General features: G+C 36.9%; 3 protein-coding genes across 9 annotated transcripts in view; 1 reads left to right on the plus strand and 2 right to left on the minus strand.

Moving 5' to 3' along the window:
• Positions 1 to 206: 206 nt before the first annotated feature.
• Positions 207 to 1801, minus strand: LOC142220933 (uncharacterized). The gene is made up of 2 exons (XM_075290358.1): positions 1346 to 1801; positions 207 to 1281 (listed from the first exon to the last, which is right to left on the minus strand). Exon 2 carries the CDS (start codon positions 1138 to 1140, stop codon positions 685 to 687), a length of 456 nt encoding a protein of 151 aa, XP_075146473.1. The 5' UTR covers positions 1141 to 1281; positions 1346 to 1801; the 3' UTR covers positions 207 to 684.
• Positions 1802 to 4449: 2648 nt separating this feature from the next.
• LOC142220934 (uncharacterized) lies at positions 4450 to 6693 on the plus strand. Of its 2 annotated transcripts, XM_075290359.1 has the most exons (4): positions 4450 to 4892; positions 5001 to 5062; positions 5128 to 5554; positions 5619 to 6693. In XM_075290359.1, the coding sequence occupies exon 4, from the start codon at positions 5760 to 5762 to the stop codon at positions 6213 to 6215; it is 456 nt and encodes a 151-aa protein (XP_075146474.1). In that variant the 5' UTR covers positions 4450 to 4892; positions 5001 to 5062; positions 5128 to 5554; positions 5619 to 5759; the 3' UTR covers positions 6216 to 6693. The 2 variants fall into 2 exon arrangements, with proteins under 2 accessions (XP_075146474.1, XP_075146475.1); XM_075290360.1 differs by lacking the exons at positions 4450 to 4892; positions 5001 to 5062 and having other exon boundaries at positions 5100 to 5554.
• A 394-nt stretch (positions 6694 to 7087) lies between these two features.
• The window catches only part of LOC142220935 (facilitated trehalose transporter Tret1), a 68863-nt gene continuing 60105 nt past the window's right edge, over positions 7088 to 15845 (minus strand). For all 6 annotated transcript variants that reach the window (XM_075290361.1, XM_075290365.1, XM_075290363.1 and 3 more), the window contains 6 exons: positions 13248 to 13390; positions 13031 to 13141; positions 12885 to 12970; positions 9273 to 9389; positions 7738 to 9216; positions 7088 to 7671 (listed from right to left, as the gene is read on the minus strand). In XM_075290361.1, the coding sequence (XP_075146476.1) occupies positions 7381 to 7671; positions 7738 to 9216; positions 9273 to 9389; positions 12885 to 12970; positions 13031 to 13141; positions 13248 to 13390 (2227 nt within the window). In that variant the 3' untranslated portion in view covers positions 7088 to 7380. The remainder of the gene's footprint in view (positions 7672 to 7737; positions 9217 to 9272; positions 9390 to 12884; positions 12971 to 13030; positions 13142 to 13247; positions 13391 to 15845) is intronic.

Here is a 15845-nt window from a genome sequence, read left to right on the forward strand (position 1 = left end):
AACAGACATTACCCTCAACAGTAAAATTCAACACAATAGCAATAATCTCTCAATTGTAATCCTCAAATTGAAATGCATTGCTACTCAATAATTTCTCAAACAGTTTCCAATGTGAGACAAATTAAAAATTAATATTGCTGCGAATATTTTCTAACCACAATTTGCATGAAAGTCAATCCCAGTTCTTACTGAAAGTCAACACTAAATTTCTAGTGATTTTGTACATTTTATTAATTTTTTCGTTAAAAATATAATAATATTAAAAATAACATTAACAATATATAAAAATAATAATATGTTATAATACCAATCAAAACATAATTATCTTATTAAAGGTATTAATAGCTAAAACTATCAATACAACTTTAAATAACTTAAACATTTTTCATGTATAATTTCCCCCATAATGTTGGTGTCACATAACTGTTAATTAATTCATTATTAATTAATATGCTGACAATTTCAAATAATTACTATCGAGGAACTTGATGGCCTGCGTGTTAGAATAGATTCCATCAAGAGGAATTCACAAAATATCAAACTGATGACGGAATGTAAATTGATGTAATGCACATTTTCATCCAGAAGTTCTTGATTTAGGAACTGTTGCACTTTGTTTTGTTGTTGTTGTTGTTGTAACAGTTTATTGTGATCTCATCCATTTCATGTTATACGCTTGGTACATCAGCTTGTTGGCAGATCAAGGAACTCTGCGACTAAGGTGTGGTGTGTCCAGAGTGATCTGGTGGTAAGTCGGGTTGGTTTGGCTGGACAAGAGAAAAGATGACGCGTGTCGTGTGGCCCTTGGTTGCAAACTGGACAAACGTCAGCTACGCTGCTATCAATCACCGATAAGTAGGAATTGAGGCGGCTGCACTTGCCTGATCTTAATTGGGCCAAAACTACCCTAGTCTGCCGTGGGAGGTCTCTTTCCTCCGGTGCTATGGGCGGTGGTCGGACTCCAAGAACAGGATTAACCTTGTAGCTTCTCACCGCTTCAGCTACAGTATCCTCATGAATCCTGTTCAAACCTGCCTGGTACGCTGCTTGATCTAGAGGCTCTCTTTTATAGCGCTGGATCTCGCGCTCTAGATTATGTATATCAACCCTTACGTTCCTGGGTGGTGGTTGTGTATCCATAAGATGGTGGTTTGGATGATTACTTTGTTTTAATTGGTTGCACTTTGCAAGTTTTCTGGAATCTTTTCTTTGTTGTTTCCTTCATCATTTTTTCACCGGTCAACATCTTCCAAGAATATAACATCCAATGATTTTAGTTTTCTGCAAAACAATCGAGTTTTGTGATTTCCATTACGTTTTCATTTCACTTTTTATTTTGACTTACCAATTATAATTACCGTTTTGGATTAATTTCAGTTTTATGTCAATAAAAATAACTGAGCACGTACTTCGTGGCACAAAATGTATTGAAAACCACAAAATTCCTCAAGAACGTTGGTGTCACAAAATTGTTGTAAAACTCATTAAAATTCGGGAAATTAGCAAGGAACTTGATGACTAGAAAGTTAGAATAAATTTCCAGCAATTTCAATTCACAAAATATCAAATTAAACCGATGATGCGATGTAAATTAAACTATATGCGTGATGCGAATTATCACCCAGTAGTTGATATGGAAAAGCATAAATACCAAGTTTAATTCATTGTACTTTGATTTATGGAAACTTTCTCTTTTCGATAAGCCACCATCATTTTTCATTGGTCAACCTCTTAATGTTTCCAAGAATGCAGCATCCAAATATTTTAGTTTTCTGCAATGAGATTTAAATTTAGTGACTTCTCTAAAGTGTTGATTTAATTTTTCATATTGACTTACCAATTATTATAAACTATTTAAAGCAGTTCCAGTTACTTGTCCAACATTTTTTCATCGGTCAGCTTTTTAATGTTTTAAAGAACGTAGAATCCATAATTTTAGTTTTGGGCAAAGAGATATAATTTAGTGTCTTCCTTAAAGTTTCATATCATTTTTTTATTTTCACTTACGTATTATTAGAAACTATTTGGAGTAAATTCAGTTTTTTGTCTAAAATCTTTTTTATTTCTTTCAATTGACCACGAACTTCGTTGCACAAACAAGTATTGAAAACCACATGGTTTTTTTCGTTGCATTTTAGGGTAGTGTTTTGTCAAAGTTTTCTCATATGATCTTCAACCCCTTTTCAAAGATTTCGTCAACATTTTGGCAAATTGGAAGTAATTCGCAAACAATTTGAAGATGTATTGAATATGAGCTGTTTCAAGTCAAGTTGAATTTATGTTGATAATTATAGTTACCCTCAAACTGAAAAGTTGTTGCATTTGAAAAACGCTCATCCTGTGTTTATTGGGAGCTGACAATTAATGCGCTTTACAGACTATCAGTTATTCCGGACAGAATGTCGGTGTTTGTAAAAAATCTTACAGTGTGTCGTATCGATACGACTTGTCGGCGATGACTAAATAATCGGTAAATGTGTTATCGATCCCATAAACATGCAGCAGTATCGATTATGCCTTCGGACTTAACTGATAATGTGCACAATATATGGGATATGTTCGACACGAGCACTGTCGTCCGGAATAACTGATAGTCTGTAAAGCGCATAAAGATTACTTGTAATGCCCTTTACAGATTATCAGTTATTCCGGACGACAGTGCTCGTGCCGAACATATCGCATATATTGGACACATTATCAGTTAAGTCCGAAGGCATAATCGATACTGCTGCATGTTTATGGGATCGATAACACATTTACCGATTATTTAGTCATCGGCGACAAGTGGTACAACTTTTATTACAAAAAAGTATCGCATGAGTGCAATCATTAGGTGCCTTTTTAATAAATTTAGAACGACGCCAATAAGAGCCCCTTCAAACAATAAGAAAAAGTGCATTTTAAGATAGTTGTAAAAGAGTCATTGTGGTCAAGTAAAACTCGATTGTTTAGATGTTTATTAATTTGATTAAACATTTATAAATACTTATAACACATTTAACATAATTTCACAACACATTTAACATAATTTTTTCATTAATATTATGGTGTTTTCTTTTCCGAAAAAAGTGTTTTGCCTTCATTTTGTCTGTACAGAATGCGCATTTTTAAAATGTTGCCAGCAACCTAAAAAATGCGGGCAGAAAAGAATTCAAAAAAAGGAAACAGGGCAATCACAGCACTCTCGATTGTCGGCGGTGCTGAAAATGCCAGCACTTTGCCTCTATGCGTGGCGCTATTTTAACAAAAGAATTCGAAGACTTTTCGCACTTTTGCCTGTTTTTTTAGAAAAGAACCTAAAAAGTACATTTTCCGGGCAAAATGCAAAAAAGTGCGCATTTTATACAAGAAAAGAAAACGCCATTAGAATGATGTTGATTTACAAGTGGCAAGTTACATGTTGCAGCATCTATCAGCCAGTGTTTTTATTCTCGATGGAGGCAGCGTGTCTGTAAAATATCTGAAAAACTATCACTTTATTCCATTTGGAAAGTCAAAAATTGTTCACCAATAGACCTTTTACAATTTTAAGCGAAATAGCTATGTTTTCAGCACTTCATTATCGATTTTATTTAAATAAATTATAAGAAGCTAGTTGCGCTTGGTGTTTCACAAAATATAAAATGGCTCTTATAACAATAGTGATGGCAAAATACTTTCATGTACATTTCATACTTTTTCATACGCTTCCCCCATCACAGTTGGCGATTGTTGCAGTGTCACGAGTCTGTGGTAGCGATGAGGATGAAATGGAACTTTGAAATGCTGGCAGGGTTGGCGTCGTTCTAAATTGATCTAAAAAGGCACCTAATAATTGCAGTGATGAGGAGCTTATTGTATTAACTTGGCGTGGTACAACTTCTCAATAGTGACGACGCTTTTCCGACGAGTTTTTGATGTCGTATACGATTGTTTTCGACGTGGTGGCGATTCTCAGTAGTGCCGTCAAATTCAAAAAATGTTGGCAGGGCATTAGGCATTGTTGTTGCCTTCCCACGTGTATATTTTTTTATCTCTCAATAAGTCAACAAATAGCAAGATATTAAATGTTTTTATTCAACTCCAATATTAAATATTGAAAATTCATACTATATTGATTATCAAAAACACTCGGAAATAAGAAAAGGGCAAATTGTATTTGTCGTCACGGAAAAAATGTTTCGCCTGCCACCTATCGCTATGTATATATTTACACACTAATGCGCTTTACAGACTATCAGTTATTCCGGACGGAATGACGGTGTTTGTAAAGAATCTTACATTGTGCCGGATCGATACGACTTGTCGGCGATGACTAAATAATCGGTAAATGTGTTATCGATCCCATAAACATGCAGCAGTATCGATTATGCCTTCGGACTTAACTTATAATGTGCACAATATATGGGATATGTTCGACACGAGCACTGTCGTCCGGAATAACTGATAGTCTGTAAAGCGCATAAGCCGTTAAGCATCCGCCGAGGTTAAAAACCTAGCTGCTCCCACCAACGATAAAAAGGAGTCTACTTCGTTCTCAGTAAAGGACCTCCGACAAATTAGACCCTCCCAATAAACACAGGATGAGCGTTTTTCAAATGCAACAACTTTTCAGTTTGAGGGTAACTATAATTATCAACATAAATTCAACTTGACTTGAAACAGCTCATATTCAATACATCTTCAAATTGTTTGCGAATTACTTCCAATTTGCCAAAATGTTGACGAAATCTTTGAAAAGGGGTTGAAGATCATATGAGAAAACTTTGACAAAACACTACCCTAAAATGCAACGAAAAAAACCATGTGGTTTTCAATACTTGTTTGTGCAACGAAGTTCGTGGTCAATTGAAAGAAATAAAAAAGATTTTAGACAAAAAACTGAATTTACTCCAAATAGTTTCTAATAATACGTAAGTGAAAATAAAAAAATGATATGAAACTTTAAGGAAGACACTAAATTATATCTCTTTGCCCAAAACTAAAATTATGGATTCTACGTTCTTTAAAACATTAAAAAGCTGACCGATGAAAAAATGTTGGACAAGTAACTGGAACTGCTTCAAATAGTTTATAATAATTGGTAAGTCAATATGAAAAATTAAATCAACACTTTAGAGAAGTCACTAAATTTAAATCTCATTGCAGAAAACTAAAATATTTGGATGCTGCATTCTTGGAAACATTAAGAGGTTGACCAATGAAAAATGATGGTGGCTTATCGAAAAGAGAAAGTTTCCATAAATCAAAGTACAATGAATTAAACTTGGTATTTATGCTTTTCCATATCAACTACTGGGTGATAATTCGCATCACGCATATAGTTTAATTTACATCGCATCATCGGTTTAATTTGATATTTTGTGAATTGAAATTGCTGGAAATTTATTCTAACTTTCTAGTCATCAAGTTCCTTGCTAATTTCCCGAATTTTAATGAGTTTTACAACAATTTTGTGACACCAACGTTCTTGAGGAATTTTGTGGTTTTCAATACATTTTGTGCCACGAAGTACGTGCTCAGTTATTTTTATTGACATAAAACTGAAATTAATCCAAAACGGTAATTATAATTGGTAAGTCAAAATAAAAAGTGAAATGAAAACGTAATGGAAATCACAAAACTCGATTGTTTTGCAGAAAACTAAAATCATTGGATGTTATATTCTTGGAAGATGTTGACCGGTGAAAAAATGATGAAGGAAACAACAAAGAAAAGATTCCAGAAAACTTGCAAAGTGCAACCAATTAAAACAAAGTAATCATCCAAACCACCATCTTATGGATACACAACCACCACCCAGGAACGTAAGGGTTGATATACATAATCTAGAGCGCGAGATCCAGCGCTATAAAAGAGAGCCTCTAGATCAAGCAGCGTACCAGGCAGGTTTGAACAGGATTCATGAGGATACTGTAGCTGAAGCGGTGAGAAGCTACAAGGTTAATCCTGTTCTTGGAGTCCGACCACCGCCCATAGCACCGGAGGAAAGAGACCTCCCACGGCAGACTAGGGTAGTTTTGGCCCAATTAAGATCAGGCAAGTGCAGCCGCCTCAATTCCTACTTATCGGTGATTGATAGCAGCGTAGCTGACGTTTGTCCAGTTTGCAACCAAGGGCCACACGACACGCGTCATCTTTTCTCTTGTCCAGCCAAACCAACCCGACTTACCACCAGATCACTCTGGACACACCACACCTTAGTCGCAGAGTTCCTTGATCTGCCAACAAGCTGATGTACCAAGCGTATAACATGAAATGGATGAGATCACAATAAACTGTTACAACAACAACAACAACAAAACAAAGTGCAACAGTTCCTAAATCAAGAACTTCTGGATGAAAATGTGCATTACATCAATTTACATTCCGTCATCAGTTTGATATTTTGTGAATTCCTCTTGATGGAATCTATTCTAACACGCAGGCCATCAAGTTCCTCGATAGTAATTATTTGAAATTGTCAGCATATTAATTAATAATGAATTAATTAACAGTTATGTGACACCAACATTATGGGGGAAATTATACATGAAAAATGTTTAAGTTATTTAAAGTTGTATTGATAGTTTTAGCTATTAATACCTTTAATAAGATAATTATGTTTTGATTGGTATTATAACATATTATTATTTTTATATATTGTTAATGTTATTTTTAATATTATTATATTTTTAACGAAAAAATTAATAAAATGTACAAAATCACTAGAAATTTAGTGTTGACTTTCAGTAAGAACTGGGATTGACTTTCATGCAAATTGTGGTTAGAAAATATTCGCAGCAATATTAATTTTTAATTTGTCTCACATTGGAAACTGTTTGAGAAATTATTGAGTAGCAATGCATTTCAATTTGAGGATTACAATTGAGAGATTATTGCTATTGTGTTGAATTTTACTGTTGAGGGTAATGTCTGTTTTTTGTTGAGAACGCGATTTTCTCAACAATTTCTCAACTTGAATATTACCCTAATCCTTTGAAAAAATGTTTGAAAAATTATTGCATTTTAGTATTTTTCAAACGTTTGTGTTTATTGGGCTTTCATGAAAATTTAGATTTGCTGAGTGACGATGCGATACTTACTCTTTTCAAAATTAAGAGAAAACTTTCATACAAAAAATAGGTTGTATTTTTTCGGATTTGTTTAAAATCATATCTTAATAATTAATCACAATTGCTTATTGCGTTACATTCTGCATATTTTTTGGTGGGAAGAGAGTAAAATCTGCAGATGCAAATTAAATCTAATATTTGTGGCACTACAACACAAAACATTTCCTCGACTAATTCTAGTCGACGGTCCACAATAATATTTTATTTTTCTATATTAGATACATATGTGTATATATACATATTTATAAAAGATAATACTCTTGTCGTAATAGGAATGAAGACATAACTACAAATGCGTTGTATTGTTCTCTTCATAGCCCATGTTTGTTACACCCCCAACCGTTCCATCATCCATACGGTTTGGAAGAAAATCACTCTGTTGCAATTGTATAATTTTAGCTTCCGTAAAGGGACCAATGGGAATTTGAAGATTTTCGAGATTCTCCACTTGTAGAGGACTTGGATATGTCCTATTATGTTCTTGTTTCTCTTTAAGCTTCAGTTCCTTTTCCAGTTTTTGTTGTTTTTTCGATAATAGATTTGTGGAAGATTTCTTTGAAAAGTGGGCTTCAATTTCCTACAAAAAAAAGATAAATAGCAAAATTAGACTAATGTTTTTTTATTCAATTATATGTTTACTTACTCCCAATGTTCTCCCTTCGGTTTCGGGAAGAGTAAAATAGAGTGTTATACATCCTGTAAAGGCAACCACTGAATAAAACCAAAAGGTCCCAGGCATAGAGAATGCGGATAACATTTGTAAAAAGAGTTTATTTGCTAAAAATCCGAATATGTATCCTAATCCGCTGACAAGACCCGATGCTGTGCTACGTACTGTTGCGGGAAATACTTCACCGATTAAAATCCACGGTATCATACGTATACCCAGATGGGCAAAAAATGCAGCCCCCAATAGCAGAATCAATGGTAACCAAACTAAATTGTTTTTTTCCTGTTTGGGTACAGTCAGTAAGAGATCCTCTGTTACTTTATTGGATAAGCTAACTTTTGTATTATCACCGGTTGATTCGGTTGGAGAAATTCCCGGTGTTACGCTAACTGTTGAAGACTCAGTCAACACTTCTGACGTTGTAGTTTCTGTATCATTTTCACGAGATTCCTCCAAGACAAATATTGGAGTAGTTGAATCATTGTAGTTTGACTTTTCGGCATCAGCATAATCAAGTGAACCCAAATCTAGCAATGTTATGTTGTAGGGATCCAATGGGGTTTCCAGCGCTAGTTGCCTTCGTGTTCTATTATGCCCTTGATCGGAGATCATAGTCAAACCATCAGCTGTCATAGGGGCTTGTAGAAGTAAAGCCTTCTCTTCGGTCTCAAATATTTGTGTTATATTATCCCTGGATATAATGCTGTCTTTGGGAACTATGGACGATGCATTAACAACCACATTATTGACCGCAAATCCTGGAACTACTTTCAGGTAATGAGCGTAAGTGGCTGTACCGAATAAACATATACCCACTCCTATGGTGGATATTAAAACCAAAGGCCGTTTACCCGTGAAATGGATAAGAAAGACGCAAAGAACTGTGGCTACCATTTCCGCCAAACCAAGTAGGATGGTGGCATGATATTTATTAATGGGTGCTTTGAGAGTATGGAATATTTGGACAGCGTACGTTTGAAGCGTTGTTTTTCCAGAGAAATGGCCAACAAAAAATGTGAAAGCCACCAATAGAAAAGGCACCAAAAACGATCTCTTACGAAACACAACGAAACGATGGAAAAATCCTGGTTTCTTACCATCCATTTCAGCTTGCTCTTCCAAAGCGGGTTGCGTTATAAGTTCATTGTACAAACGATTAAACTCTTCCTCAATTTTATGCTCTGGCACCCAACCTCTTAGCCATTGCAGAGATTTAATGGCCTCTCTGAACCGCTCCTCTCTTATGAGCCATGTTGGAGATTCTGGTATGAAACATAAGGATATAATTGAAATCACCGGAAATGCTGAGCTAACAGCAGCTATTGTACGCCAATCCATTAAGGAGCCCATAATAAATTGTATGAAGACACCTGTAATAACGCATGTAGAGCCTAAAGCAGACAATATCCCTCGATATTTGGGTTCTGTTATTTCTGCAACATATGTTAAGACCTAGAAATTGGTTAGTTCGTATTAATTCGTATTATATATGTTTTACGAAATCATACCGGTGCTTCCATGAGACCGCCACCAAGTCCACTTAAACATAGAGCAGCGTAAAGATGTTCGGTTCGCGTAGAAAAATGGAAGAGAAGCCATGATGCGAGTATCGGTAAATTGACGAACTGCAAGTACAATAAGGAAAGAGTTTTTGATTATAACGAAACAATTAACAATTTCCTAATTTGTTGGGAGCCACTGTGGTGCAATGGTTAGCATGGCCGCAGGTGGGTTCAAACCCAGTTTCGACCAAACATCAAAAAGTTTTCAGCGTGGATTATCCCACCTCAGTAATGCTGGTGACATTTCTGAGGGTTTTAAAGCTTCTCTAAGTGGTTGCACTGCAATGTGGAACACCGTTCGGACTCGGCTATAAAATGTAGGTCCCTTAACATAAAATCAGGCAGCACTCAGTGATAAGAGGGAAGCTCACCACTGTGGTATCACAATGGATTGAATAGCCTAAGTGAGCTTGAAATATCGGGCTGCCACTATACCTAACCTAACCTTACCTCACGTTCTTAATTTGTTAATCGGCGAATGATTTAGTGAGGGTCGCTCGGAAGGAAGAAAATCTTATGAAACATATAGTTATGTCCTGAAATGATATCGGATTTGATTTAGTTGAAGTGAATTTAATATCCTGCCACGTATATAATTTGTCCACCATCTGAAAATATTTTAGATAAGTGAGATATACTCTCACGTTTCTAGGCGATATATACACATTCTTTTCGTCTCCGCAAGAATGTATTCTAGGAGAGTAATACAAATACATCCTGTCGCAGTTTTGAAGGCTTGTTACATTAAAAGAGATCAAGTTTCAAATATCAGCGAAATTGTAAATTTTGTGAATGGGTCGCGGAGTAAAGGGTATTAAGCTATACCCCCGCAGCTTCCGGGGTATAGTCATGGGAAACTAATAATTCCAGCTCCCCATATATTTTGTTTATTTCATTGGGCACAGACCTGTCGATTTCATAACCTCTGAGCACTGGGCGTATATCAATCAGAAGAAAGCCAAACCGTACAGCTTCCTATAATAAATCAATTGCCATTTCTAAACTGGAAACGGCGTCGCGAGTGCAGTTCACCAGAAATTTTGTTAGCGTTGTCTGATGTTTTGAATGATAGGACCATCATTTCATTGGGAACAGATCACTTTCGCAAAATTTGCACCATACGTTGATCTGTCGATTTCATAACCTCTGGAAGCCGGATGTATATATATCAATCGGAAGAAATTAGAAATCTTTCAAGAATAAATCAATTACAATTTCAGTGAACAAATAAACATCTGAAGTTCATGTTGTCCATACGAATTTCCATCATCAAAACAGCAACCTCTAGCTTCCCAAATGAAACCCAAGTTCACAGAAAAAGCAGGAACTGGTTGTCCGGCGTGATGAAACTCGTCGAACCAACTCTGTTGATTCCGCAACAAGGGAAAACGTCCCTGGTGATAAAAACAAATTGTCGATGAACAAAACCTGAACACGTATTTAGAACTCCTACAGCAATGTAATATAAGGATAGGAGCTCTAGATCAGGTGGCATACTATACAATACTGAACTAATTTAATTAGGATACTGTAACGTAATCGGTGAGCAGCTACAGTTTATGGGTTCCGGTCACAGTTTAAAGGTTCCGTCACCGACCGAACGTAGCTCCTTTTGATGAAATGCATGATCTTTGGGATGATGTAACCGCCTCTTCATTTGAATGATTCAGCCGTCGTATCATTGGGAACAACTTTTCATAATAAACACCTGTCGATTTTATAAACTCGTTATACTATCCATGTTGTTCCAATGGAAATGTCTCTGGTGATCAATAACAGTCAATAAACACAAACGTAACAAGTGTTTAGAAGACCTGCAGAAATGCAATATAAGGAAAGGGACTCAAGGTCAGCATGTATACATACTATAAAACATTGAGCAGAATTAATGAGGATACTGTAACATAATCGGTGAAAAGCTAATGTTTATATCCTGTTTATGGGTTCCGCCTAGCGCACCGTCGGATATTCACATCTCTCAGAAGACCTGGGTACTCACAAAAAATAGTTAATCTCCATGAAACGAAATTTGATACCATACCCCACCGAGACACCGTGGTGCAATGGTTACCATGCCCGCCTTGCATGCTAACCATTGGGTTACCGCTGTCGTAGAGAACTCAGAGTTCTCGCTGAACAGCATAATATAAATCTGTGCTGGGACATTATGGAATAAGGGACAATGAGGAGGCAGATGAGCTGGCTAAGGAAGGTGCACGCAGCATGGATGACATCGTCACGGACGTTTTCCCCCCGTTCTTTTTATATACTTAAAGGGTCAACGTTAAATACAATGATCTGTGGAAAGAAGGATGGACTTCCTCTTTGGGTTGCGAGCAGACCAAACTGGTATGGAACGACAAGAGTAGTAGAAACTCAGGCTTTCTAATGGCGACGAATAGAGAGGATTTGAGGCCGTTAATAGGCATCATAACAGGACATAACACACGTGGGAAGTACAAGCACATACGGATTGGCTTAATGACCGATGATATTTGTAGATGGTGCCTTGATCCGCAGGCTACCGAAGACTCTTACCACTTTCTGTGTCAGTGTCCGGCATTATCTTTTAGAAGAAACAAGATACTGGGTTCTTTTTTCTTTCAGGATATTACTGAGGTACTAGACTGTAATTTAAAGGGTATACTCGCCTTTATCAAGGCTTCTAGATGGAAGACCTAGAGAACCGTTTCCTTTTCCAATAACGCAAAGGAGATGTGACCGACCCTGACAGAGGAAGATAGATGACGAAGAGAAAAGAAACAACCATGAGGAATCACAATGGACCAACATGGTCTAAGTGGACACTATTTTTCCTTTCTATGGATTTGGTGTCATCTTCTATAACCTAACCTAACATCGTTTTGCAAGATATCGATAAGATTCTGATTCCAATCTTAAGCCTAAAAAGTACAATTTCGAATCTGCTTCAGTACAATTTCAAGTATAATATTAATCATCCCTAATTCTACGTCTTAGCTAGTCATAAATACCAATCGAATTCTGGAGTAGGTTAGATTAGGATAGGTGGCAGCCCGATGTATGAGGCTCACTTAGACTATTCAGTCCATTGTGATACCACAGTGGTGAACTTCTCTCTTTATCACTGAGTGCTGCCCGATTCCATGTTAAGCTCAATGACAAGGGACCTCCTTTATATAGTCGAGTCCAAACGGCGGTCCACATTGCAGTGAAACCACGCTGAGAAGCTTTGAACCACTCAGAAATGTCACCAGCATTACTGAGGTGGGATACTCCACCGCTGAAAAACTTTTGGTGTTCGGTCGAAGCAGGAATCAAACTCACTAGATTGTGTACGCAAGGCGGGCATGCTAACCATTGCACCACGGTGGCTCCCTCGGGTAATTTGAACAGGCTTTCAGATGTACCTCCGTGAAACTTGTGGCTGCCCAGTTTCAGGTACCTAGAATATAGCTTTGAAATAACCGAATTCGGTACGACTATGGAGCTACGAAACTTTCAGATTTTTTTTCGATATTACAAATTATCACTGCTGTGAATATGAAACATATTAATTATTAGAGAAAAACACAATACCTGCATAGCTCTTCTTTTCCCAATCGGTTGCGTTAACATTCCCGAAAATAGACACCCCAAAGGAACGCATATTAAATTGATGGAACCTGTAAACAATTAGGAAATTCTCAATAAAATACATTGCTTATCACAGTATATCAACTTACTAAACCATGATATTTCATCTTTATTTAAAACTATATCACTAGGCTCACGGCCTTCCCCACCTTGTATAGCAGGTATGACGATTGTTGGAAATCCCAAGGTCATTCCATATACTAAAAAACAAAACAAAAATAAACATTACATTATTTTTTTTGAATGCCTGAGATCTAATGACAGATAGAGTAATGCTGTATTCATATGTATATATTAGTTATTTACCAAAAAGTAAAATGTTTTTCACACTAACGGCTAAGAATTGTGGTAGCGCTCTCCGAAAATTGCCAATTTCCTGTGTATCGCCAGCGCTTATCGAAAATCGTCGGTTTCCATTTTGCATGAACAATGGACGATCATTAACTGATCTGAAAGGGAATTGAAAAATAAAAAAGAGAAAAATAAAGAAAAACGTTCAAATTGTTTAAATATTTAAATTACAACAAGCTAGTTTCACTTGCTGCGAGAGAAGACACAAAAAACAATAGCCTAAAAAGGGTGGTCCAACCAGAACACAGAATATTAGTGATAAATAAAACAAAACGTTTTCAGAGATTTGTGTAAATATTATTATAGAAAGTGCTGTGCCAATTATTATTATTAGGGCTGTTTTCTTTTAACACTGGATGCAACATTTGTATGGGCTATCCAGAACATCGTTGCACTGGTGTTCTATCCAGAACATCACATCAGTGCAAGTCGAGTCGGTGTTACCAGATTGCATTTTGATAAAGTGACGCTTTTTAGATTCACAATAGCAGTTTATTGTGACTAATTTATCGAATATCATGAAATTCAGTGTCATGAATAATCGCAGCAGTACATATTTATAACTATTTGAGCATTTCGTACATTAAAAATTTAAGATTTCACTTGTTTTCTATGATTGTTTTTAAACAGCTGATGACAGTGTTGCATATTTTTTGGAGATGTCCTGGATAAAGGAGTACTCTGTTTTCTTTTAGTCCGTGACTGCTTAGGGTATCCAGTGCAAAAAGAAAACAGCCCTATTATTGTTTGAATAGGCTAACATACCACAGAGCAACTTTCGTGCAGCGTGTGATCGTTTTACTGGCCGATTGAAGGTCATAATTCGGGACAAAGGTAGCCAACAAACTGATTGCAAAACAAGTAAGTAAAGTCTAAAGTCGGGCGGGGCCGACTATATTATACCCTTCACCATTATGTAGATAAATTTCAATAATTGTTGCGAGTTTTCGACTTAACAGTGACCATTTTACAAACTTCAAAATTTTCGAAATGAATTTTTGGCCTCCGTGGTCATATGAATCTAAATCGGGCGAAAGATATATATGGGATTTATATCTAAATCTGAACCGATTTTGACCAAATTTGGCACGTGTAGCAAGAATGTTAGTTCTACTTTCTTTGCAAAATGTTACGTAACTCGGAGAAAACCGTTGGCCTCTGGGGCCATTGGAGTGTAAATCGGGCGAAAGCTATATATGGGAGCTATATCTAAATCTGAACCGATTTCAACCAAATTCAGTGTGCATATTTATAATGTTAATTCTACTCCCAGTGCAAAATTTCACCTAACTCAGAGTAAACCGTTGGCCTCTGGGGCCATTGGGGTGTAAATCGGGCGAAAGCTATATATGGGAGCTATATCTAAATCTGAACCAATTTCAACCAAATTCAGTGTGAATATTTACAATGTTAATTCTACTCTCTGTGCAAAATTTCACGTAAATCGAAACAAAAGATTGGTCTCTGGGGCCATAGGAGTGTAAATCGGGCGAAAGCTATATATGAGAGCTATATCTGAATCTGAAGCGATTTCACTGATATTCTGCAAAATTTACGAGACTCACAAAATATTCGATTACGACGAAATTGGAAGAAGATCGGTTGATAAATACGTCATTTATGACCAGATCGATTACATATATGGCAGCTATATCTAAATCTGAACCGATTCAATAGGGATCGTCTTTGAGCCGAAAAAAGACCCCATGCCAAGTTTGAGGACGATCGGACTTAAACTGCGCGCTGGACTTTGCACACAAAAATACAACAACAGACAGACGGACATCGCTAAATCGACTCAGAATTTAATTCTAACGATGGGTCTATGACTGCTCCTTCTCGGTGTTACATACAAATGCACAAACTTATTATGCCCTGTACCACAGTAGTGGTGAAGGGTATAAATAGATGATATTTCCGACATTTTTATACCCACCACCATAGGGTGGAGGTATATACATTTTGTCATTCCGTTTGTAACACATTGAAATATTGGTCTCAGACCCCATAAAGTATATATATTCTGGGTCGGGGTGAAATTCGTCCGTCCGTCTGTCTGTTGAAATCACGCTAACAAGCTATCGACTTGAAACAAGTACAAGTAGTTTTTGTTGAGGTAGGTCAGTGGTATTGCAAATTGGCTATATCGGACCACTTTTAGGTATAGCCTCCGTGGTGCAATGGTCCACGTGGTGCAATGGTTAGCATGCCCGCCTTGCATACACAAGGTCGTGGGTTCGATTCCTGCTTCGACCGAACACCAAAAATTTTTTCAGCGGTGGATTATCCCACCTCAGTAATGCTGACATTTCTGAGGTTTTCAAAGCTTCTCTAAGTGGTTTCACTGCAATGTGGAACGCCGTTCGGACTCGGCTATAAAAAGGAGGTCGCTTGTCATTGAGCTTAACATGGAATCGGGCAGCACTCAGTGATAAGAGAGAAGTTCACCAATGTGGTATCACAATGGACTGAATGTTCTAAGTGAGCCTGATACATCGGGCTGCCACCTAACCTAACCCAGGTATAGCCTCCATATAAACGGACCCCAAATTT

The sequence above is a fragment of the Haematobia irritans genome, chromosome 1, assembly GCF_050003625.1.
Source record: "Haematobia irritans isolate KBUSLIRL chromosome 1, ASM5000362v1, whole genome shotgun sequence".
Classification (NCBI taxonomy): Eukaryota; Metazoa; Arthropoda; class Insecta; order Diptera; family Muscidae; genus Haematobia; species Haematobia irritans.

Excerpts from the sequence above, each read along its gene's own strand:
- LOC142220933 (XM_075290358.1), bottom strand. The coding sequence starts at position 1,140 with ATGGATACACAACCACCACCCAGGAACGTAAGGGTTGATATACATAAT.
- LOC142220934 (XM_075290359.1), top strand. The coding sequence starts at position 5,760 with ATGGATACACAACCACCACCCAGGAACGTAAGGGTTGATATACATAAT.